Raw genomic sequence first — 23,315 nt, 5'->3', positions numbered from 1 at the left:
TAATACTGCAACCTAAGACTACCTGGGAGCCCAAACTGTTGTTCATCTACCCATCAATATAGATGCACATTTAGTGGTGCTCAACAGAAATAGGCAGTGCAAGGCCCAGCTTGACAGGGCGCTGGGCCAGCTCATTTCAACTCTGTTCTTACCCTGGGGTCCCTTCCAACCTGGTATTCAATCTGTGAACAATTCTTTGGTGGCGACAAAGCAGCAGAGACATCAAGATCCAACTGCTTACTGTTTGGTGGGGGGGTGTTACAGTTTGTGCCTATGAGATGCTGGCCCAGCTCCCATGCAAACACTGCAGTGGATTCCAATGTGGGCAAGGGGTCACAAGGCCAAAGCCTGAAACACATCCTCAACATTTCCCTGGCACTTCCTCTCCTGGTAACAAAGATGCTGATGAAAGCAGAGTAGCCTTTTGGCTCCCAAAGGTGGCTGTGTTTGTTATGGACTAAGATCTCTCTTCCACAGCAATGGATCAAGAGGCAGATCTTTGGGAAAGGCAGCTTCTGGATTGGCCTCACGGATTCAGAGAAGGAAAACGAGTGGCGATGGCTGGATGGGTCCTTGCCAGTCTACAAGTATGTAAATAACCCCCACGGTGCTGATTGCCTGCAGGTGCTGCCAGTCCTGCTGACACTTCCCAAAGCAGCCTTAGAAATCAGCCAGTGGCTCCAGAGGGTTCTAGAGGCCAGTGAGGTAATTGTGTGCTGAGGGTGCTGCTGAAGTGGATTTTTTCCCTCTCCCTTCTGCATGCACAAGGCTTCCTTTCCTTGCCAGGAAGAAAGCTGAATGTTGAATGGAAGAATGACAGAACTGCACAGCACACTGCTCCTTGCCAGCACACTGCTCCTGACTTGTCTTACAAAGCTGAGATCCAATGTAATACAAATAAGGCAAATTCAACCCAAGACATCTCTCCTTGAATCTGCTGGGTTTGCATTACAACTGGCTGTAAACAGAGTGCTGGTTGTGATAAGGAGTGAGCAGCCTTTAGATAAAGCCTAAACCTGAGGGGAAAGCATTGAGCATAAGGAAAAGGCAGGAAGCAAGGGTGGCTGTGCCTGGGCCAGTTGAATGCTGAGCTGGCAGCTCTCCAGCAATCCCAGGACTGCACCTCATCTGTCCCAGCTGGAACAGGTTGCAGCCACCCACGTGTTCCACCCTGTGGAGCAGGCTGAAGAGTTGATAGAGCCGAGCATGCTGTGCTCCAGAACAGCAGACTGCAGGCAGTCAGATGTGAGGAAGTGATTCACTGGGATCTCGTCGGTGTCTGTGTGATGAGAAACAGGGAAGCACTGCAACAGAGCTGTCATGCAGTTCCCTTTCTCTCTCTGTTTTCATCTTTCATTCTCTTTGTGACTGACTCCCTCTTCATCCACTGCTTTCAATAGCTTTCCACTAGGCTGTGCTTTGGGTTTAGGTGCCCTGTTGTAACCTCAGAGCTGTCACTCACTGAGCTCCAAAGCATTTTATTGCATCTGGAAAGCTGTTGTGTGCTCCCAGGTGCCTGCTCAGATGATCTGTGGCAGGCAGGATGTTTTCAGCTGAATGTGAACCATGCCAGCCAGCAATCACAAGCTCCCTTCAGCAACCTGTTTTCAGGGAAGTGGAACTTCTAAGTCTTGGGGTTGGAAGCACTTCTCACTTGTTAAATGAAAACAGGATGGGAAAACCCTTGCTGCAAGCTTTTCACATGCTGTGTGAAGTTTCACCATGGAAGCTAATGACTTCCAAAGATAGGGGTGTAGAGACTTGGTACATTCCTTCTGAGTCTCTTCCCATCCAAGCACTGGTCCATAAAACAAGTAAATCTCTTATGTCCCTCTCTCGAAAGGTTGGCCCCAGTGCAGGCAGGGGGCTGAGCAGTCAGCAATGGCAGAGCACTGCCACCTTGGCATCACTTTTGCCAGCTCCCCCGAGTCCCCTCTGGCAGCAGAAGTGCAGGCTGTGCAGGCTTGGGGATGGGCAGGTGAAGCACAGAGCACTGCCACTCTGTGTGCATGGACATCCAGAAACTAAAATAAAGTTGATGGCTCTAATTTTAGGTCTCTGAGTTTTGGCAGCCTGAGGCCCAGTAGATTCCCTTCCCTGCACTCCATCTGTTTCCCATTTTCAGTCAGTCATGTACTGTTTGTTTCAACATCCATTTCCCGCTCAGAACAGATCTCATGATGTTTTCCTTCATTTCTTGTGGTGAAACACTGCCCTGTGAGAGTTGTGCAACCATATCTCTTGCTTTTTGCTTGAAAGAAACTGGAAAACTGGGCAGCCTGATAACTGGAGCCATGGGCACGGGCCAGGGGAAGATTGTGCTGGACTGATCTATGCTGGGCTCTGGAATGACTTCTACTGTGAAGATGTTAACAATTTCATTTGTGAAAAAGACATGGACAAAGGTAAGCAAGGGCTGGTTTGATTATTTCACCCAGATTTGGTACAGCTAGAGGAGAGAGGATCCAGGCTAGATGCAATGGAGAAAGAGGGGGAATCACATGGAGCACTTCTACTCAGATCCACCCCACTGTGTTGGGCAACAGGGAAATCCAGGCTGGGTGAGGAGTGGCTGGAGAGCAGCCTGCAGGAGAAGGCCTTGGGAGTGTCAGTTGGTGACAAACTCCTCAGGAGCCAGCAATGGTCCCTGGCAGCCCAGAGCCAGCTGAGTGCTGAGCTGCAGAGCAGGGAGATCAGCAGCACAGGGAGGGGATTCTGCCCCTCTGCTCTGCTCAGAGCCCACCTGCAGCACTGCCTCCAGCTCTGGGGCCCCCAGCACAAGAAGGATCTGGAGCTGCTGGAGAGGCTCCAGAGGAGGCCATAAAATGATCAGAGGGTTGGAAAACCTCCCCTGTGGGGCCAGGCTGAGAGAGTTGGGGCTGTTCAGCCTGGAAAAGAGAAGGCTCTGGGGAGACCTTAGAACAGCCTTCTAGTACCTGAAGGGGCTCCAGGAGAGCTGGGGAGGGACTTTGGACAAGGGTTGGGAGTGCTAGGACAAGGGAGAGAGGAGATTGAGACTGGAGATGAGGAAGAAATTCCTTGCAGTGAGGGTGGGGAGACTCTGGCACAAGTTGCCCAGGGAGGCTGTGGCTGCCTCCTCCCTGGAGGTGTTCCAGGCCAGGCTGGATGAGGCCTTGAGCAAGTTGGGCTGGTGGGAGGTGTCCCTGCCCATGGCAGGGGGTTGGAAGTGGCTGAGTCCCTTCCAACCCAAACCACTCTATGAATCTATGAAATGTCACTAGACCAGAATTCAATTCCATCCATGGGATTTCCCCTAAAGCAAAACAAGACAAAGCTGCACTCAGCTTGGCTGGGATGTCCAGGGAAGGACTCTGTGTCAGTAACAATGCAATTTGCCCTCCTTTTCCTGCACACATTTGTTATCTCAGGAGCACTTCAAGGTTTACAAATGTTTCTCTTCCAAGACTTAAAGGATCTGAATGTGACTCTGCTTAAGCTTTTTACACACTTTAATGGTCATTTTTCTTTTTGGAAGTGCATTTAACCTTCACAGACTTTTCCCATGATTACTTTTCTTCCTCTTTTGGTTTTCCTTTTTTCTCTCATCCTGTAGGGCAAATATTTGGAGTGTAGTTGGCTGTGACTTTACAGATACCTACATGCAATAGAAATCTGCTTAGAGAAGAAGAAAATCCTGGGAGAGAGCAGCATTGCCTACCAACACTGGGGGGGGAAGAAGAGAAAGACATAAACCAGCGAGCACTGAAAACTGGGTTTAATGCACAGAGGAATTCAGCAGCAGCTCTTCTCCAGCATCTTGCCAGTGTTTGAGGCCTTTCAAGCCACAGCATCAGGAAATGCCACTGAGCTCCTTCTGCTAGAGATTTTCTTCCCAACCAGTGACCAGATGCAGAACCAACTTTTGTGTTCTGAGAAAAGACCTTCTGTCAGCCTGAGACTGGTGGTGACTCCTCCACAAGATCACAGAAGGCAACTGTGTAAACAGAGTCTCCTTTGCTAAGATCCCAAATGTAGGGAAGTGATTCAGCTACACGAGTATATAGATGTTATATAAATATATCTATAGTCCAGCTCCTCTCAGTACTCTGGAATATACTTTAAAGAGCTTTTAAAACTTTGTATTTTTGTACAAAATATTTTGCTTTTTACAGTTGTTCTTCTTTGTTGTTTTTTACTGACTTGGTTTTGTTTTACAAACATAGTGCACAGGGGCCAAAGAAAACAATCAAGGTACTGATGGTTCAGTGAGGTTTGCTGCCAGCCTAGCTTAGCCACAGAGAAATCCTTCTCCAGATAGAAATATTTGTAATTTCCCAGGTGCCTTGTTCTGGTTAAATAACTTTTGAAGCAGATTTTAGGTAGCAATTTCCTTACTGTGTGCAGCCCATCTGCATGTGTAATGCTTGAGCTAAGGACTAACCACCACAGCTCTGGCCACAGCCAGACTTCCAGCAGGGTACCATGCAAAGGCCTTATTAATAAAAGCTTTTCCTTCCTCCCCTCCTGCCTGCCTGCCTCTTTTCTGCCTTCCTTCTGCTTGTGGGAAAATGCCACAGCAGTAAATTGCTTTTCAGAATTATTTGGAAATGTTTCCATTCCTTCTCCCCTCTGGTGAGGAATTCTGCCCTGGTAGGTGCTACCTATAGTGCAAGGGAAGGCCAGAGGAAGAGAATGGAGAGCCATGAGCTGCACACACTGAAATATGCTTCTCTGAAAGACAGATTTCAAACTCTGGGAAGAAAACCCATGCCTTGCTCAGAAAAGTTCAATCTTGCACTTCTCAAAGTGCTCTATAAATGGATCTCTGTTTTCTGGGACCAGTGCTTCCCTCCCAAACAAACTAGAAAATAAAATATGCTGCAAAACAGAATCTCTGTGGCCAAGGAGATGATTCCATCACCCAGCCAGGTTCTCTGAAGGCCCAGAAGCTGTTCTAGGCTGCAGCGCTGCTTATCAGGAACCTTAAAAGGTAGCAACCCATTAAAGCTGATCAGCAGAAGCCCTTTGAGTCACACTGCACAGCCACACACTGTGCACAGTCACACACTGTGGACACACCAGATGGCCAAGAAAGCCAATGGCAGCCTGGCTTGGGTCAGAAGCAGGGTGGGCAGCAGGGACAGGAGGTGACCATCCCTCTGTGCTCAGCACTGGGGAGGCCACACCTGGAGTGCTGTGCTCAGCTCTGGGCCCTCACTGCAGGAAGGACATTGAGGGGCTGGAGCCTGTCCAGAGCAGGGCAGCAAGGCTGCAGAAGGGCCTGGAGCCCCTGGGCTAGAGGAGGGCTGAGGGAGCTGGGGGTGTTCAGGCTGGAGAAGAGGAGGCTGAGGGAGACCTCCTTGCTCTCTGCAGCTCCCTGAAAGGAGGTTGGAGTGAGGTGGGGGTTGGGCTCTTCTGCCTAGTCTCAGGTGAGAGAAGGAGAGGAAATGTCCTGGAACTGTGCCAAGGGAGGGTTAGGTTGAAGATGAGGAAAAATTTGTTTGCTGCAAGACTGGTCAAGGATTGGAACAGGCTGCCCAGAGAGGTGGTGGAGTCTCCAGAGGCAATGGTTCCAAGCTGCCCCAGGGGAGGCTCAGGCTGGATCTCAGGAAATCTTTCTGCCCTGGAAGGGATCTCAGCCATTGGCAGAGGCTGCCCAGGGCAGTGCTGGAGTCCCCATCCCTGGGGGTGTTCCAGGAGCTGTGGCCCTGGTGCTTAGGGACATGGTTTGGTGTTGACCCTGCAGTGCTGGGCCTTGGGTTGGACTGGATGAGCTTGGAGCTCTCTTCCAGCTGGATGTGTTCTGTGGCTCTGTACCCTGGGGGAAGTTGTTTGGGTTTCTGGGGAAGCAGAGTTGTTTTTCCATTGCCTCCTGGCCTGCTGTTTCCTTTGGCTGAATGCAGAGAGGTTTGCTGAAATCCTTCAGCTCTGCTACAAACAGATGAGATTTTTTTACTTCAGATTTTCAAGTGCTGCTCCCAGGACCAAAGGACCGCAGGCTGCTGCTTCCTACAGCCCACACTCCCTCTAGCGTTGCTCGGGCAGGGGCAGCTGCTCAGCGGCACAGTTTCTTTGGGTAGATAACCGAAACCTGACACTGGGGACTGTCCAGTGGCACGAATTAGACATGGGACAGGAGCAGCACTGCAGATGTTTAATTGCCAGTGCAAGGTCTGTGTGTTACAGGTGCACAAAACATCTGTTGCCTTCTTGGAGGCAGAGCTTTTCTTATCACAGAACTGTCTGGGTTGGAAAACCTCTCCAAGATCATCAGTCCAACCATCAACCCAGCATCACCAGGCCACCAAACCCTGGCCCCAAGGGCCATGACCTCACCTTTCTGGAACACCTCCAGGCATGGGGACTCCACCACCTCCCTGGGCAGCCTCTGCCAATCCCTGAGTACTCCTGCAGCAAAAACATTTTTCCTTATCTCCAACCTAAACCTCCCCTGGCACAATTTCAGGCTATTTCCTTTCATCTTATCACTTGTTACCTGGGAGCAGAGCCCAACCCCCACCTCACTGCAGCCTCCTCTCAGGGAGCTGTAGAGAGCAATGAGGTCTCCCTCAGCCTCCTCTTCTCCACACTCAACACCCCCAGCTCCCTCAGCTGCTCCTCCCCAGCTCTGTTCTCCAGACCCTTCCCCAGCTTTGCTTCCCTTCTCTGGACCTGCTCCAGCCCCTCAATGTCCTGCTTGGAGTGAGGGGCACAAAACTGAGCATTTTTTCATGTGCTAAGATGCCCACAACTGACAGTCTGGGTCTGCTGAGACCTTGCTTTTGGCTTTTCCATCAGGTTTTGAGCACCACTTGACTCTGGCCTGCACTCAGTACCTAGGAGCTGTGCAGAAATGCACACTCTTGTGTTCACACACAGAGTGGTGTCTGTGGAGCTGGTGTCAGAGATGTGTTTGGCTAAGGAGGTATCAAACTATTGCTGTGCCTCACACACCCTGCTGAGCTGACTCAGAAGCACTGCCAGCTTGGGTTTGAATGTTGGTTCATTTAGGTGCAACAAGGCCATTCTGAGCACCTACCACGTGTGCTCCCTGCCTTCTCCTGTTGTGACAGACAGCTGCCAACAAAAGGGCAACTCTGTGTAAGCCTCAGCTGCACTGTTTCATAGAATCACAGAATGGGCTGGGCTGGAAGGGACCTCCAAAGCTCATCCAGCCCAAGCCCCTGGCAGCCAGCAGGGACATCATCCACTAGATCAGGTTGCCCAGAGCCCTGTTGTGGTGGTTTGAGCCTTAACTGGCACTTAAGAGCTCAGATGGGGGCCAGGCTGAGAATCCCCCCCCAGCTCCTCTTTCCCAATGGAGAGGAAAAGAAAGGAAAGGAGCAAATCCACCAAGAAATAATTTGGATTTGGCTTGGAAGTAGAGAGGTAAAGAATTTTCTTTAAACAGTATATATATATATATGTGTGTGTGTGTGTGTGTGTGTGTGTGAACAATAACAGGTAGGGTTCACAAGGGTAAGGAACAAGGATGGAGGCAAAAAAAGCAATATGAACTACAAAAGCAGTCCTTTGCAAAGGCTTGGGCACAGCAGGGAGGACCACGGGGCAGAGAAGCAGGGAACCAGCAGCAGTCCTGGTCCAGGCAACAGGCAGGGGCCAAGAGAGCTAATGGCTGCAGTGTCCTCCTTTTCACAGCCTTGCTGGGCAGGGAGGGGGAGTGGAACAGACTAGTTTCCCAGGGGGAAAACCCCCTGCAGAGAGGACAATGCTCTTACAAGCCCTCTCTCCCCTGCTTCCAGGATGGGCATTAACCCATCACACCTGTCCAGCCTCACCTTGAATATCTCCAAGGATGGGCTCCAACCACCTCCCTGCACAACCTGTTCCAGTGCTCCACTACCTTCATGGTGCAGAACTTGTTCCTCACATCCAATCTAAATCTGCTCTGCTCTAGTTTGAAGCCATTGCCCCTGCAGGCCTTTGGTAACAGTCCTTCTGCAGCCTTCTTGTAGCCCCTTCAGGTACTAGCAGGCTGCTGTTAGGTCTCCCTGGAGCCTTCCAGGCTGACCACCCCCAGGTCCCTCAGCCTGTCCCCACTACAGAGGTGATCCAACTCCCTGATCATTTTCATGGCCTCCTCTGGACCCTCCATCAGCTCCAGGTCCTTCCTGTGTTGAGGACTCCTGAGCTGGATGCAGTGCTCCAGGTGCTGGTTTAATCCTTCTCTTCCTTCAGCAGCAGCAGTAATGGTACACAGTGAGATGAGATGAGATGAGATGATCCAAGAGTCATCCAGTGCCCTCTAATCCCACTGAAGAGGTTTCTGGGCAGCCTGGTGACCACCAGCTGTGCATAGAATTGAGCAAAGGCTCAATGGTTACTTCCAGGCCAAGCCACCCAAGTGCCCATATAGGCATGGAAGTGACCATTGATCTGGCACAGTCAAGGATGCAGCATGAGTGCAGCTCAGTTGCAATGAGCTGTAACAGTGCCCTAATTATTCACCTTCAGAAACGTGCCTGGGCTCAAGCTCTCTGCTCAGGTTTGAAGCTGCTGGGCAGAAGTGGCTGCAGAGAGGCTGCAGTTGTGTTCCTGTTGTGTTCAGTCCTCCTCCAAATGTGGTCTGAGACAGACCATCCTTGTGACACTATTTCCTGCAGGAAATGGAGGTGTCACTGGCAACACAGACTGAGAGTGTTAAGACAGCTCAGGAACCTGTCAGAGAAAGGAGGCACTGGCAGGGATGCAAGCAGGACACGAGCAAGAGCCAAGAAGTTGTCATGAAATGTCCAAACTACCACACAGAATCTGGAAGCCATCCCATGAAAGCTGTTTGCTGTCAGGTCTGGGTGATGACACAGTTTGTGTGGAAGGGTTTAAGTGATAGGAAATTATTTTCTCTCAACCCGAGTGTTGGTTTTTCTCCTTATGAATAACTGCTGCAGCTTGGCATGCTGAGGACACGCTTCACAGAACTGTCAGGGCTGGAAGGGACCTCAAGGGTCATCCAGTCCCAACCCCCCTGCCATGGGCAGGGACACCTCACACTACAGCAGCTTGCTCACAGCCTGGCTGCAAACACCTCCAGGCAGGAGGCTTCCACCACCTCCCTGGGCAACCTGTGCCAGGCTCTCACCACCCTCATGGGCAACAACTTCTTCCTCACAGCCAATCTCAGTCTCACCATTTCTACTTTTTCTCCATCCCCCCCCAGTCCTATCCCTCCCTGACACCCTCAGAAGTCCCTCCCCAGCTTTCTTGGAGCCCCCTGCAGATCCTGGAAGGCCACAATGAGGTCTCCTGGGAGCCTTCTCCTCTCCAGCCTGCACAACCCCAACTCCCTCAGGCTGTCTCCAGAGCAGAGCAGCTCCAGCCCTCTGCTCACCCTCGTGGCCCTTCTCTGGAAACCTTCCAGCACCTCCAGATCCTTCCTGGCACAGAGGCTCCAGAACTGGCCCCAGAGCTCCAGCTGTGGTCTCAGCAGAGTGGAGCAGAGGGGCAGAATCCCCTCCCTGGCCCTGCTGGCCACACTTCTCCTGCTGCAGCCCAGGCTCTGCTTGGCTCTCTGGGAAGCAAGTGCTCACTGCTGGCTCCTGTTGAGCTTCTCCTCCTCCAGCACCCCCAAGGCCTTTTCTCCAGGGCTGCTCTCCAGCCAGTCCCTGACCAGCATAGGCTGGGCAGTGCTTGGGATTGCCCTGACCCAGCTTCAGGACCTTGCACTTGGTCTTGAACTTCATGAGGCTGTCTTGGTCCCTCTGCAGCCTGTCCAGGTCCCTCTGGATGGATCCTTCCCTCCAGCTGTCTGCTGCACCACACAGCTTGGGGCTGAGGGAGCCTCAGTGCCACTCTCCATGGCACCAACAGAGATGTTAAACAAGCCTGGTCCTGAGGGGCTCCACTTGGCCATGGATGCATTGACAGCCACTATCATCCTTTTCCTTGTCCTACATCAAAATAAACACAAGTTTATGTGCCCTGACTGGGGCTGTTGTGGGAAGGAGAGGGTGCAAAATCTTCATGACTTACATCCTGACAGAATCCTCTCTTGCCCCTGTAAATCACCTGGGGATGTGATGGTTACAAGAACTGAGGAGTGTTTCAACAAAGTGTGGGCTGGATTTGCCCCCAACAATTTGCAGAGCCAATGAGATGAAATAAATCTCTCTCTAACGTTCTGTCCAGCCCCCCTCAGGCATTTTGTCCAGCCCAGGGTTAGGAACCTCTGGAAAAGTCTTATTTACAATAAGCATAGCTTAAAACTGTAACACAAAGAAAAGCGCAGCCTGAACGACCCACCTGGTGTTCAGCTCTGCCCACAGCAGCTGCCCAGGAGCTGTGGTGGACAGAGGATGGCAACGAGGGTGGAGGCCACTGGGCACAGACCCCTGCAGGTACAGGGGAAAGACCCCCTGGAATCTGAGCCAGGAAGAGCTACAACAGTGTTCAGTTTGGAGAGAAGGCTCCCAGGAGCCCTTCTTGTGGCCTTCCAGGATCTGCAGGGGGCTACAAGAAAGCTGGGGAGGGATTTTTGAGGGTGTCAGGGGGTGATAGGACTGGGGGGGTGGAGCAGAACTAGAAGTGGGGAGATTGAGATTGGATGTGAGGAAGAAGTTCTTCACCATGGGACATCTCAGGCTGGAGGCAACAGCCCAGGATGTCTATCCCCACTGCACACCCCCATGGGATGATAATTATCTCTCCTGCCCTCTCTTTCTCCATTCTCTCTCTTCTTTCTTTCTTTCTTTCTTTCTTTCTTTCTTTCTTTCTTTCTTTCTTTCTTTCTTTCTTTCTTTCTTTCTTTCTTTCTTTCTTTCTTTCCTTTCTTTCCTTTCTTTCTCCCTTTCTCCCTTTCTTTCTCCCTTTCTTTCTTTCTTTCTTTCTCCCCTTCTTTCTTTCTCCCTTCCTTTCTCCATTTTGTTTGCTCCATCCTCTCCCTAATAAACAGTCATCTTGATGGATGACCTCATTTGTGCCTTCATTTCATTCAGGGGGTGTTCCAAAAGAGCCACATCTCCTTCTGCACTGAGACACACCCAGAGCTGGATTTCTCCAGGTGCTTCTGCTAGGCTTCATTCCTCATTGTGAGCAATGATTAGAGCTCACACAGCTCAAACTGCCAACCCCTTTGGTGTCTATGAATAACTCCTGCAAGTGTTCCAATAAAGACACCACCAAGTGGAGATGTGGAGGTGAGTGTTGTTTACCCTGTGCACGCTTCATAGAATACATAGAATACATAGAATAAACCAGGTTGGAAGAGACCTTCAAGATCATCGCGTCCAACCCATCAACCAATCCAACACCGCCCAAACAACTAACCCACGGCACCAAGCACCCCATCAAGTCTTCTCCTAAAAACCTCCAGTGATGGCGACTCCACCACCTCCCCAGGCAGCCCATTCCAATGTGCAATCACTCTCTCTGTATAGAACTTTTTTCTAACATCCAGCCTGAACCTCCCCTGGTGCAGCCTGAGACTGTGTCCTCTTGTTCTGGTACTGGCTGCCTGGGAGAAGAGACCAACATCCGTCTGTCTACAACCTCCCTTCAGGTAGTTGTAGAGAGTAATAAGGTCACCCCTGAGCCTCCTCTTCTCCAGGCTAAGCAACCCCAGCTCCCTCAGCCTCTCCTCGTAGGGCTTATGTTCCAAACCCCTCACCAACTTTGTTGCTCTTCTCTGGACTCGTTCCAGCAAGTCAACATCCTTCCTAAACTGGGTGATGACACAGTTTGTGTGGAAGGGTTTAAGTGATAGGAAATTATTTTCTCTCAACCTGAGTGTTGGTTTTTCTCCTTATGAATAACTGCTGCAGCTTGGCATGCTGAGGACACGCTTCACAGAACTGTCAGGGCTTCCCCTTGCTTCCCCTTGCTTCTGCAGGCATCTCTGCACCCTGCAGATGTTTTCTCCTCCATGACCACCCAGCTGCCCCTGGAGCTGGCTCACACTGCTGAAGGACCAGACCCATGCCTGGCACTGGAATCCCCACTCCTCCCAGGGCCCAGGCCCAGCAGAAGGCAGAGGCTCCTGGTGCCACCCGCCCTCCTTCAGAGGTAGCTTGGGTATCTGTAGATGGGAAAGAGCAGTGCCTTAGGGACAAAACCTTTGCAGGCAGAAACCAGAGCCCCTTCACCCAGCCACCACCTCCACCTCACTTTTTCCACACTGTTCAGTGAAAAAATAACCAAAAAAGCCCAGCTTGGCTACAGATGATTTCAGAGCTCTCATGTGTTTGCTTTCTTGGGGGAACATACTTTATTTTTCTCTTTCCATCTGGCTCAGAAAGCAAAAAAACATTCTTTGATTTCTTTCTCAAAATAAACTCGGTGTCCTGCCCCAGACCTTGTCAGAGATGCTCTGCCTGAATACCACAACAGTCAAAGCAAATTGATAGGTCAATACTGTTCCTCTCTGAGCAGATCTTGCATGCCATGGGGATCTTCTTTCCCAGAGGCCTGGAAGCACTGCCAGCCCTCTTTTGTGACTGGAAGCACAAGAAGATTTTCAACAGCCTGATGCCCTTGGATGTCCCAGTCGGGGGGGGGTGGGGGAGGGGCGCAGCTTCCCCTTATGTACTGGTTCATGGTGGCAAGGCCTGCCCTGAGCCTTCCCTTCTCCAGGCTGAACAAGCCCAGCTCTCAGCCTTAATCAATAAATCCTCCCAAACCCACACCATGTTCCACTCTGAAAATAACTCCAGGTTTCTTTGCCCCTTTCATCACATTGGCTGCTCTTCAAACACTTTATCAGGAACCTTCCTTTCATAACCAGTGTGAATGAAGTCACATCCAGCCCAGACACGTTTGTTCTCACTCCAGTGCCATGCCTTAGCTTAAGGAGCATCTCTCCTGGGAGCACCATGCAGCTGCAGTGGTCAGTGTGGAGCCATTCATCCTGAGATGCAGTAGGGGCTGCTCCCTCTGGCTAGCCAGGGAGCCCTGCCGGCAGGCAGAGCCTGACTCTGGTCCCACCACCCAGCCCAGAGAGATAGCTGAGGACACAGTTGGGTTCTGGCTGAATGCTGGCAGTTTCCATTCTCTTTTCTTTTTAGCACTGCTGCAGGGCAGGGAGTAACAAAGTGGATACAGAGAATGGTTTCTTGCTGCATGAGGATAGGTTACAAGTAGCTGGATTTGTATGAGGTAGTGCTGTGGTTTATAAAGCATTTGAGAGACCAGTTTGTAGGGCTGAGCCTAAGCATACTAATTCCAGTTTTACACCAGAGCAGCATCTAAGCATGGGTCAGACTTAGGACCTTGATCTTCAACAGATGCAAATCTCTTTGTGCTGATCTGCCTGTCCTGCCAGGGCACAAATCCATGGCTCAGGCCTCAGCGTGGTTCCAGGCTCTGAGGATTGCTCCCAGCCTCCCCACACTGACAGTCGTGCTCCTGCCAGCCTTGCCAGAGCTCCTGCTGGTGGGAGCTGCAAGTCTGGAATGCTGCTTTGGAAGAAGTTTGTTTGGGAATCCCTCTCAGTCAGAAGTCTGGGCACACTGCAAAGATGACCTTTCCTTCACTCCAGCCCTGCTGCCCACCCTCACTCAATGGCAACAATGCATTGTTGTCACTTTTTTAATGTCTAAATAAAAGCCTGGAAGTGCAAGCTGGACAAAGCAAGCCTGGGCCAGGCAGCATCCCTCTGCACAGGCAAATAATGCTCCTGGATGGATGCCTGTGAGAACAGCCTGGGCTGAGACTAGAACAGCAGGCAGGTGGGTGCTCTGCTTGTGGCAGCAAACCCAAGTGCAGGCACAGCCTTGTGGCTGCTCTGCCTTTTGCTGGGCAGGGCTGACCCTGCAGTGCTTCAGAGAGACTGGGAGGTAAGAGAGGAAAGAGAGTAAAGAGTTGAGAACAGAAAGGGAAGAGAGCAAAAGAGAAAGGGACAGCTGGGGAGGAGAAAAATAGATGGAGAATGATTGAGGAGGGAAATGAAGCCTCCTGCTGTTCTCATCGTGGTTTCTGGTTAGGCTCGGCCTGAAGGGAACTCTTTCAGCAGCAGTGGAGCAGGGCACTGCTGTGCTTCCTGGAACTCCACTCCCCAGCTGTAGCAAACACTCCTGCCCTTGCCAGAGGAACAGCCAGCCCATTGGTGCCTGAAGCCATGGACTACTTTCCCAGCACAAACAATCCTGGTGGCTCCAGGCCTCCAGGGAGCTGTGCTGGGGCTTTGGTTTAGTGGTTGGCTGCTTTTTCCTATGTGTCCTCCCCCACGAGTTCTGGAGGAGTCTGTTCTCAGTTTCCAGCTGCATCAGCTTTGGGAGGAAGGTTCAAGCAAGAACACACAATAGTGTCTGCAGTGAAAAACAGCTCCAGCACTGTATCTGGACTCAGAATTCTTGTTTCTATATGAAAAATGGCCTTGGTGTCTGCATTTTTGCAGGTGCACCTCAGGAACAGTCCAGCAGGCATCTTTAACAACCATCAAACAGCAGCAGCAATGTGCAGCTGGTGAGCAATTACTGAAACACAAAGGAGGTTGTTGAACACCACAGACAGTTCCATTTCAGACAGTCAGGAGCTTGAACTGGTTGTATGGGTTGAGTTTTTAACTGTGACTACTGCTTTCCCCAATTCTCAACTTAGAGGGGCAAAACTTGGAGCCTCTGGGGGCCTCTGAAGAGTCACCAACTGGAGACTTAGAGAAAAAAGCTAATTTCACAGAATCACAGAATCAACCAGGCTGGAAAAGACCTCAGAGATCATCAAGTCCAACCTATCAGCCAGCACCATCCAATCTACTAAACCATGGCACCAAGTGCCTCATCCAGGCACCTCCAGTGATGGTGACTCCACCACCTCCCTGGGCAGCACATTCCAATGGCAAATCTCTCTTTCTGGGAAGAATTTCTTCCTCACCTCCAGCCTAAACCTCCCCTGGCATAGCTTGAGACTGTGTCCCCTTGGTGCTGGTTGCCTGGGAGAAGAGACCAACCCCCACCTGGCTACAACCTCCCTTCAAGTAGTTGTAGAGAGCAATAAGGTCTCTCCTGAGCCTCCTCCTCTCTGGGCTAAACAACCCCAGCAGGCCAGGTCTCTGCATCCTGTTTGATCCACATTAGGAGCAGGAAGGTGGTCAGAAGTCCAGGTCAGAACTCTTGGCTAGCTGAAATCAACTCCTTTCCTTTATGTTTTCCAGTGCTAGAGAAAGAAAGTCACTTCTCACTGAAGCATCACTGGGAGCACTGGCTTTGTTTAGCAGACATCACCACAATGTTTCTCAGCCTGCACTCCTCTCCTGGCACTTCACATATGAGAAAAGTCTAAAAATAAACCCAAACAAGAACAAAGAGAGGCACAGCAGCCGCTGCTCTGCCCAGAGAAAGCTCTGAATGGGAGCTGTTACGATGGAGCAGACTCTGCAACTGAAACCCCATTGACATTTCCAAGCCTGATTCCAGCTGTAGACCTTAGGTTCTCTGCTTTTGTCCCCACAACAGTGCTCCCTGGCAAGAAGGAACTCATCTGCACATCATCACTCATGCTGCTTCAGCTCTGTAGATGCACATTTTTAAGTGACATGCTGCTAGCTATTTTCCTTTCCCCTCTGTAATGGGTTGGGGCAAACCCCCTCCCTACCATGTGCAGAAATAACGACTCAGACAAACTGATTGCAAAAGTAGTGGAGAGTTTAAATAGAGAACAGTGAGTGTGCACAAAAGGAAACACAGTGATAAGAAAGAAACCAAAATAAACCCAGAAAGACCCCCAACCCCACCTGAGGGTGCACCCAAAACCCCCAGGGCTCCTCCTTCCCCCCCCTACTATTAGGCTGGTCTCAGCTGGCCAGACCTGAGCCTGCCCATCCCCCCGTGGCCTTGGGCCCAATCAGGCCCATGGCCGGGAGCTCTCTCCCCCAGTTACCAAGTCTCGGAGAGGGAAGGAAAGAGGAAGTGCCAGACCCCACCGCAAAATTTATAGTGGTGCAAGGGATTATGGTAGAAATACCTAATTTCCTGTGCCCACCCCCTGGGATGGACTTCTGGACACAGGAAACACCCCTGTAGCAGAGGGCACCCAGCTCAAACTACAACACCCTCATCTCCACATGCAGCACAGCCACATGCACAGCATCCTGCCCAGCACTGCAGCATGTGACCCAGGAGTCTCAGGTGTGGTTTCATTTGCTCTTTTCCCTCCCTTTGAAGGGCTCCTGCTCCATTCCCCTGCACTCACACCAGCAAGGCACAAATGCTGTGTGAATATGGCAAAACCAGCCAGGAGTGCTGCTCTTTATCCAAGCACAAAGAGAGTGAACAATTTAAGAGGCTGCACAAACCCACCTGGAGCTGAGTCCCAGAGCCCTCTGAGCATGGGCTGGGCCCTGTGCTCTTCACACCATGGCTAAGAGATGAGGGATGAGAGTCCTTCCACACAGACAGCCAAGAACAAGCCTCTTGGAGCCTAGGCTTGACAGCCTTGCAAGCCAGCCAAGCCTTGCCCTCACAGTTTGACCACTGGCTGAAAGGTGCATGGCTCTTGCACCAGAGCTGCTGGCAGGGAGCTCTCCCACCACAGCTGATGCCACAGCCACAACTCTTTCATGCCTAGGGACACCGGTGAGCACTGGCTCAGCAGCTTCCCAATGCATATGTGGCAGCTTGCAAGGTTCAGCCCTGATTTGTGAACATATTCAAAGGAGGATTAAGAGATTGCTGCCTGAGGAAGCAAACCTGAAGAGCAAGGGATGTATTCAGGCACTTACTCATGAGTGCTTAAGCTCAGGGCCATCTTCTGCTGCCAAGGGTATGTACTCAGGCTGAGTGAACATCTCAGCTATACCCTTGTGTGAACATCTCAGATACAGCACAGCATCTGTGGCTAGGTGACATCAGAGAGTGCCCAGCAAACACACCACAAAGTGCCACACAGCCCCACAGACAACCTTGGCCTGGCTCAGTCTGGTTCATGTAACAAAAGTACAATGGCATCACCAGGCTGCATTCTGGAGCCTGAAAGTGGTACTCAGAAAATGTTAATTAAAACACCAGCTAAAAGGTTTTCCATCTGGCATCTCATCCTGCCTCTAATGCAGCAGGCCAAATGATGCCACTTGCAGGCCATCCAGAGAAGGAAGAAAAACCCCTTCAAAGGAGGAGAGCACTGCAGTAGGTGTGATGCTTGGCTACAGCTCTTGAACACTGTGGAGAAACAGCTGGGGGTAGCAGTGCTGTGGTTGTGAGAGGCTCTGAGCATCACCATGCAGCAGTGCAGGAAAAATGGCAGTGCAAAATGTGCTCCAGATCTTGCAGAGGTGCTGTGGGGTGGGCAAGGAAAGCTCCTTTCTTCTTCTGGGAAGATTCAGAATCATCTCAGTTTCCTGACAGGTGGAGGGAGCAGCTCACAGCTCATCCTTGTGACAAAGAGGATCCCTCAGGTGAATACAGTGCTAAGATATGCTTGTCCCCTTGTGTACCCAAGAGATGTCATTTGTTTGAGACATCTAAGCAGGCATAGATGTGATTGACACAAAGCTGCAGGCAGATTTTCCTTTTTGCCATGGGGACATTTTCTCTCCAGGTTGGAAGCCATCCTGCCACCTGAGCACCCCTGCTGCTGTGAAGCTCAGGGGCTCAGATTACTAACCCTAATTTAAAGAAAGTAGGGGGAAACACAGTTTCCACTTTTCACAGTGCCTGGCAGCCCTTTGCATGTATTTCTCCATGTAATGAGTTTCTCATTTTCTTCTCCTACCTGCTCTGAAGTGAGAGAAAAACAACTTCAAAGCAAGCAGGAAATGTGCCACAGCCTAAACTGGCAGTTAGTCAAGTAAAGAATTACAGAAGCATAGAATCACAGAACAGCTCAGGTTGAGAAACCTCAGAGGTCATCCAATCCAACCCCCTGCCACAGGCAGAGACAGCTTCCATCAGCCCAGGTTGCTCAATGCCTTGTCCAACCTGGCCTTGAACATCTCCAGGGAGGGGGCATCCACAGCCTCTCTGGACAATCCATTCCAGAGCCTTGCCACCCTCCTAGTGAAGAATTTCTTCCCAAGATCCAATCTATACAACTGTCCTTCAATTTAAATCCATGTCCTCTTGTCCTATCAGTGGGCACCCTTGTACAAAGTCTCTCTGCAGCCTTCCTGCAGGATCCCTTCAGGTACTGCAGGCAGCTCTAAGGTCCCCCTGGAGCCTTCTCCAGGCTGAACACCCCCAGCTTCCTCAGCCTGTACTCACAGCGGAGCTGCCCCAGCCCTTGGATCATCTTTGTGGCCTCCTCTGCACTCACTCCAGCAGCTCTGAGTCCTTCTCATGCTGGGGACACCAGAGCTGGAGGCAGGATTGGAGGTAAGGTCTCAGCAGAGCAGAGCCCAGAGGCAGAATCCCCTCTGCTGCCCTGCTGCCCACACTGCTCTGGCTGCAGCCCAGCACACAGCTGCCTGCTGGGCTGCAGGAGGGCACTGCTGGCTCCTGGGGAGCTGCTCAGCATCCAACCCAAGTCCTGCTCTTCAGGGCTGCTCTCAACCCACCCTGTACCAGGTTTATATCTGTGCCTGGGATTGGCTCAACCCGTCTGCAGGCCCTTGCACTTTGGCTTGTTGACCCTTATGCAGTTGTCACTGGCCCATTCCTTAAGCCTGTTGAGGTCCCTTTAGATGGATCCCTGGCACACCATACAGCTTGGTGTCATCAGCAGGCCTGCTGAGGGTGCACTCCAGGCCATTGTCCATGTCTCTGACAGATGGTGAACAGCCCTGGACCCAGAACAGACCCCTGAGGAACTCCACTTGTCACTGTCTCTAGACGGACATTGAGCCACTAACCACAAGAATGTGAAGCTGCTTCTACTGCCACTCCCAACTTGCTCTTCCCCCAGGAGCCAGGAAGAAGATTTCCACACGGCAATGAGTGCTTGCCCAGCTCCCAGGTGCAGCAAAGCACAGGAACTTGCCTAGGAACTACCTGCATGATCCAGGTGGTGCTCAAATGTTTGCTGTTTTGCTTCAGACTCTTAGTTGCAGGCTTCACATTTTCAGCTTCCTCAGCCTATTTGTGAGCAAAGAAAAAGCTCAGCAGTCTATTATTAACAGTGACCTAATGAGACCTTGTTCCTGAAATGCTTGTCTGAATCTGTTGCTATCACAGCCCTAAGCACAAGCTCCAATGACTGCTTTAAAACCCCAGACCATAGCTCAGTGGCTCAGAGCTTCTTACAATGCCATTAAGCACTCTGCTCTTAATTACAAGATTGTGAAATAAAAAATCCAGTGGCCCATAACTGTGCAGAAATATTGGAAGAGTTACACAGGTCAAGTCTCATAAGGAAAACCAAGAAGCAACACCCAAATGTTGTGAGGAAACTGAAACTGCAAATAACAAGGCCATGAGTACATAAACAGTCCACGCCTGGGGAGTCACCTAACCAGGGAGAGCACTCACAGTGACACCCAGGCTCTCCAGTGCTAGAGTACTCTCTCAACATGTGCAGTTTGCTATCAGTTTCCATTAGAAATTCTCTGTCTGAAGACCATGGCCAAGTCCCAGCTGATCAGCTGCTTCTGTAGCTGTGTAAGCAGCACCTGGAAGAGCAGCAGGGCTGAGATTATCTGGCACAGGTCAATGTTTCTGCAGCCTGAAGGAAGGGTGGAAATCTCCTGCCAGTATGCTGGTCTATTCCACTTGCCACTTAGGAGATAAAAAGGGGAGACCATGAAGTCATTTCTGTGATTCAGATCCATTCCACCTCATTCACAGGACTTAACTGAGTGCCTAAGAGACAGCCTGCTTGCCCAAGGACCACCACAACGTCACCTATCCCCCCTAAAACCTGAGCCTCCCTTGGTTTTATCAGGAGAGGTGCTCAGGAAGGCTGTGTTAGAATAGATAGAATAGATAGAATAAACCAGGTTGGAAGAGACCTTCAAGATCATCGTGTCCAGCCTATCATCCAACACTACCCAATCAACTAAACCCTGCAACCAAGCATCCTGTCAAGCCTCGCCCTGAGCACCCCCAGCGATGGCGACCCCACCACCTCCTCAGGCAGCCCATTCCAGTGGGCAATCTGTGTAAAACTTCCTCCTAACCTCCAGCCTAAACCTCCCCTGGCACAGCCTGAGACTGTGTCCTCTTGTTCTGGTGCTGGGTGCCTGGGAGAAGAGACTGACTGACTGACTACAATCCCCCTTCAGGTAGTTGTAGAGAGCAATAAGGTCACCCCTGAGTCTCCTCTTCTCCAGGCTAAGCAACCCCAGCTCCCTCAGCCTCTCCTCCCAGGGCTGTGCTCCAGACCCCTCCCCAGCTTTGTTGCCCTTCTCTGGACTCGCTCCAGAAGTCAACCTCCTTCCTAAACTGAGGAGCCCAGAACTGGACTCAGGACTCGAGGTGCAGCCTAACCAGTGCAGTGCTCTTACCCTGGGCTCCACAGACAACCAGGATCTGTGCCTAGCCATGAGCCACACAAGTGAATACAAATGATCAGCTCTTGCACTCCTCACCTTTCCTCAAAACGCATCGGAGCCTGCTGTTGCCAAACCTCTCCTAGGAGCGGTGTTTCAAGGCCCTTAAGAGGGATCCCAGAGGGAAAAACTCCCTTTTGTCACTCTCCCTAATGATGACTAGGGAGATGATCTGAGCAGCCTCAGAGCCAGAGCGAGCTCTGCTATCAACAACAGCCCCATCCCTGCAGTGTCTCAAAGGGGCTGAGATGTGGTGCTGAGGGACATGATTTAGCACCAGCCCTGGCAGTCAGGTAATGGTTGGACTGGATGACCTTAAAGGGCTTTTTCCTAGCTGAAATGATTCTGTGACTCTAATAGAGTCTAGACAAACCAAAATTATTCCATGAAAGCCATTTTGCCACTCTGGGGGTTAGCCTTCTCTTTGGTCATTTGTCATGACTCAGGGAGTCATCATTCACCTGCAGGGAGACCAGAGAAGACCTTCTGTAAGAGAGCCAGCAACCTGCTTGCCACCTGTCATGGTCACACAGAGCATGAGGAGCCCTTGGAAAGGAGCTGGCTTACACCATGGCAATAATACTTGACCTATGCCTGTACTGTCTTCTTACAGCTAGAGAAGCAGCTCCCCTGGGCAGAGATGAGGAAATGCTGTGTGGTGGTGCAAGATGCATGAGGATGAGAGCAAACAACTTCAGCTTTGCTACCAACTGCAGTGTCAGCTCCTCCTGAGCTGTTTCCAGTAGTGCCTGGAAAATGACAGCTTCTACCAGCAGTGAGCACTTGGAGTGAACTGCCAGAAGTGTAAACACTGCTGATCCCAAGCCTGCTCAGACATTTGGAAGTTACACTTCCAGAGGCTTTTCCCTACTTCAGCAGCAGACAAACACTTGCACTAAGACAGCGCTCATGGCATTTATTTCCTGGGGAGGCACACTGATTGCAGGGGGTGCAAAGTGATTGGAGTCTCTACATCAAGCAGAGTGACTAATTTCCTTTTCACTGGAGCCACAGATGCTCAGCTTTCATGTTTTGAAAGGCAGCCAAAGTGACATTCTTCCAGGCTTTAAGTTGTTATAAATAAAGGATAACAGAGAGCTCCCCCAGCAGAGTTTATCAATGCCACATGAACGTGGCTGCAATCCCCACGCTGCCCTCAGCTGCTCTTAGAGAGTGGCAGCAGTTGCTGTAAGCTGGCAGTGTCCAGCCACAATCCACAAGACCCCCATGTAGAGTCAGCTGGGATGGCATTTGGTGAGCAGCAGGCTGAGGTGAAGCACAGATCCATGAGGTGCAAGGCACTTTGCAAATGCCAGTTTGGGCACAGAAACCTTATGGGGTTACAGCATAAAGCCCCAGGTGAAGCAGAAGGGACAACACAGACTTTGCTCATTCCCCTTTGGGCCTGCCCTGTGGGGGTTTTTCTTGTACCTTAATACAATCCTTAGCTGCAGACCTTGCCTATTTGAACATACTTGACCACAGCTTTTAAAAGAATGGTTCTCCATTCCTTCTTTTCTTCAGTCTTTGTTGGGAAAAACCAACAGGAGAGCAGCACACAGTGATGATGCAGCACCTGAGCCAGGTGTGGTGTGCTGGAGCATGGGAGAGAAGCAACAACTCCTGACCTAGAGACTTTGCCCAGATAGTTTGCCTTGGTTTGGGTACATTTGAGGATAATTCCTGCTGCACAGCCCCAGCAGAGCTCTGGCAGGCTGTCCTTCTGCACCTTGAAATGCTGACTCCTTCTTTTCTTCTTGCCCATGCATGCAACAGGGAGAGTTTGGACTGAACGAAAGCTGTTGCAGGATCAGTTCTTTGTTAACCAAACCTTCCCCAGGGGTAGCCAAAGGATAAGCATTTACACCATCGTGGATTTCCTCCATTTCAGGGCAAAACAGCTCAAACATTCAGCTGAGCTGGAGCTAAGATAGGCTCTTTTTCTTTCCTCCCAGGGTCCCTTCCCTCCTCCATTGATGCCAAGCTCATCCTCCCAGTCTTCATGGCTCTGACTCTGGCTCCTTCTTGCATTTTACTAATTCCCAGGCTCTTCACCAGTGTCTTTCTGGGGTTCTCACTTTCCTGTCTTCCATCCCACCCCAGGCCCAGCTTTGTTTTGCACTTCAAATGCATCCTCAAAGGAAAGCTCCTTTGCACCAGCTTACCATCAGCATTAGCTGCTAGCTTCTGCCACTGGCTTGATTTTGGATATTGACAAGGAAGGTCAAAAAGGGGATGACAAGGAAAAAGGAATGAACTTCACAAGTGCAACCTACAGCAACTGAATCTGCCCAAATGGTATTACACAGCAGCAGCCCAAACCAAGCATCATAGAATGGGCTGGGTTGGAAGGGACCTCCAAAGCTCTTCCAGTCCAACCCCCTGCAGTCATCAGGGACATCCTCCACTAGATCAGACTGCCCAAAGCCCTGTCCAGCCTCACCTTGAATATCTCCAGGGATGGGGCCTCAACCACCTCCCTGGGCAACCTGTTCCAGTTTTCCACCACCCTCATGGTGCAGAACTTGTTCCTCACATCCAATCTCAATCTGCTCTGCTCTACTTTGAAGCCATTGCCCCAGTCCTGTCCCTGCAGGCCTTTGGGAACAGTCTCTCTGCAGCCTTCTTGTAGCCCCTTCAGGTACTGGCAGGCTGCTATTAGGTCTCCCCAGAGCCCTCTCCTCTCCAGGCTGAACACCCCCAGCTCCCTCAGCCTGTGCCCATAGCAGAGGTTCTCTAGCCCCCTGATCATCTTTGTGGCCCTCCAGTAGACCCTGTCCAACAGTTCCATGACCTTCTTGTGTTGAGGGCTCTATAGCTGGACACAGCACTGCAGGTGAGCTCTCATAGAGCAGAGCAGAGGGGCAGGATCCCCTCTCTCCATCTCTAACCATGCTGCCAGAAAGGGACATTTTACAAAGGCTTGTAGTGATAGGATGAGAGTAAATGGATTTAACCTTGAGGAGGACAGGTTGAGACTGGAGAT

General features: G+C 51.0%; 1 protein-coding gene across 2 annotated transcripts in view; it reads left to right on the top strand.

Annotated features, from left to right (window-relative positions):
• Positions 1 to 4,148, top strand: part of COLEC12 (collectin subfamily member 12) — a 110,114-nt gene extending 105,966 nt beyond the window's left edge. For both annotated transcript variants that reach the window (XM_054179690.1, XM_054179691.1), the window contains 3 exons: positions 478 to 587; positions 2,260 to 2,405; positions 3,575 to 4,148. In XM_054179690.1, coding sequence (XP_054035665.1) covers positions 478 to 587; positions 2,260 to 2,405; positions 3,575 to 3,594 — 276 coding nt within the window. In that variant the 3' untranslated portion in view covers positions 3,595 to 4,148. The remainder of the gene's footprint in view (positions 1 to 477; positions 588 to 2,259; positions 2,406 to 3,574) is intronic.
• The last annotated feature ends 19,167 nt before the right edge of the window (positions 4,149 to 23,315 follow it).

The sequence above is a fragment of the Dryobates pubescens genome, chromosome 3, assembly GCF_014839835.1.
Source record: "Dryobates pubescens isolate bDryPub1 chromosome 3, bDryPub1.pri, whole genome shotgun sequence".
NCBI lineage: Eukaryota > Metazoa > Chordata > Aves > Piciformes > Picidae > Dryobates > Dryobates pubescens.
This window is presented reverse-complemented; position numbering and strand designations above follow the sequence as displayed.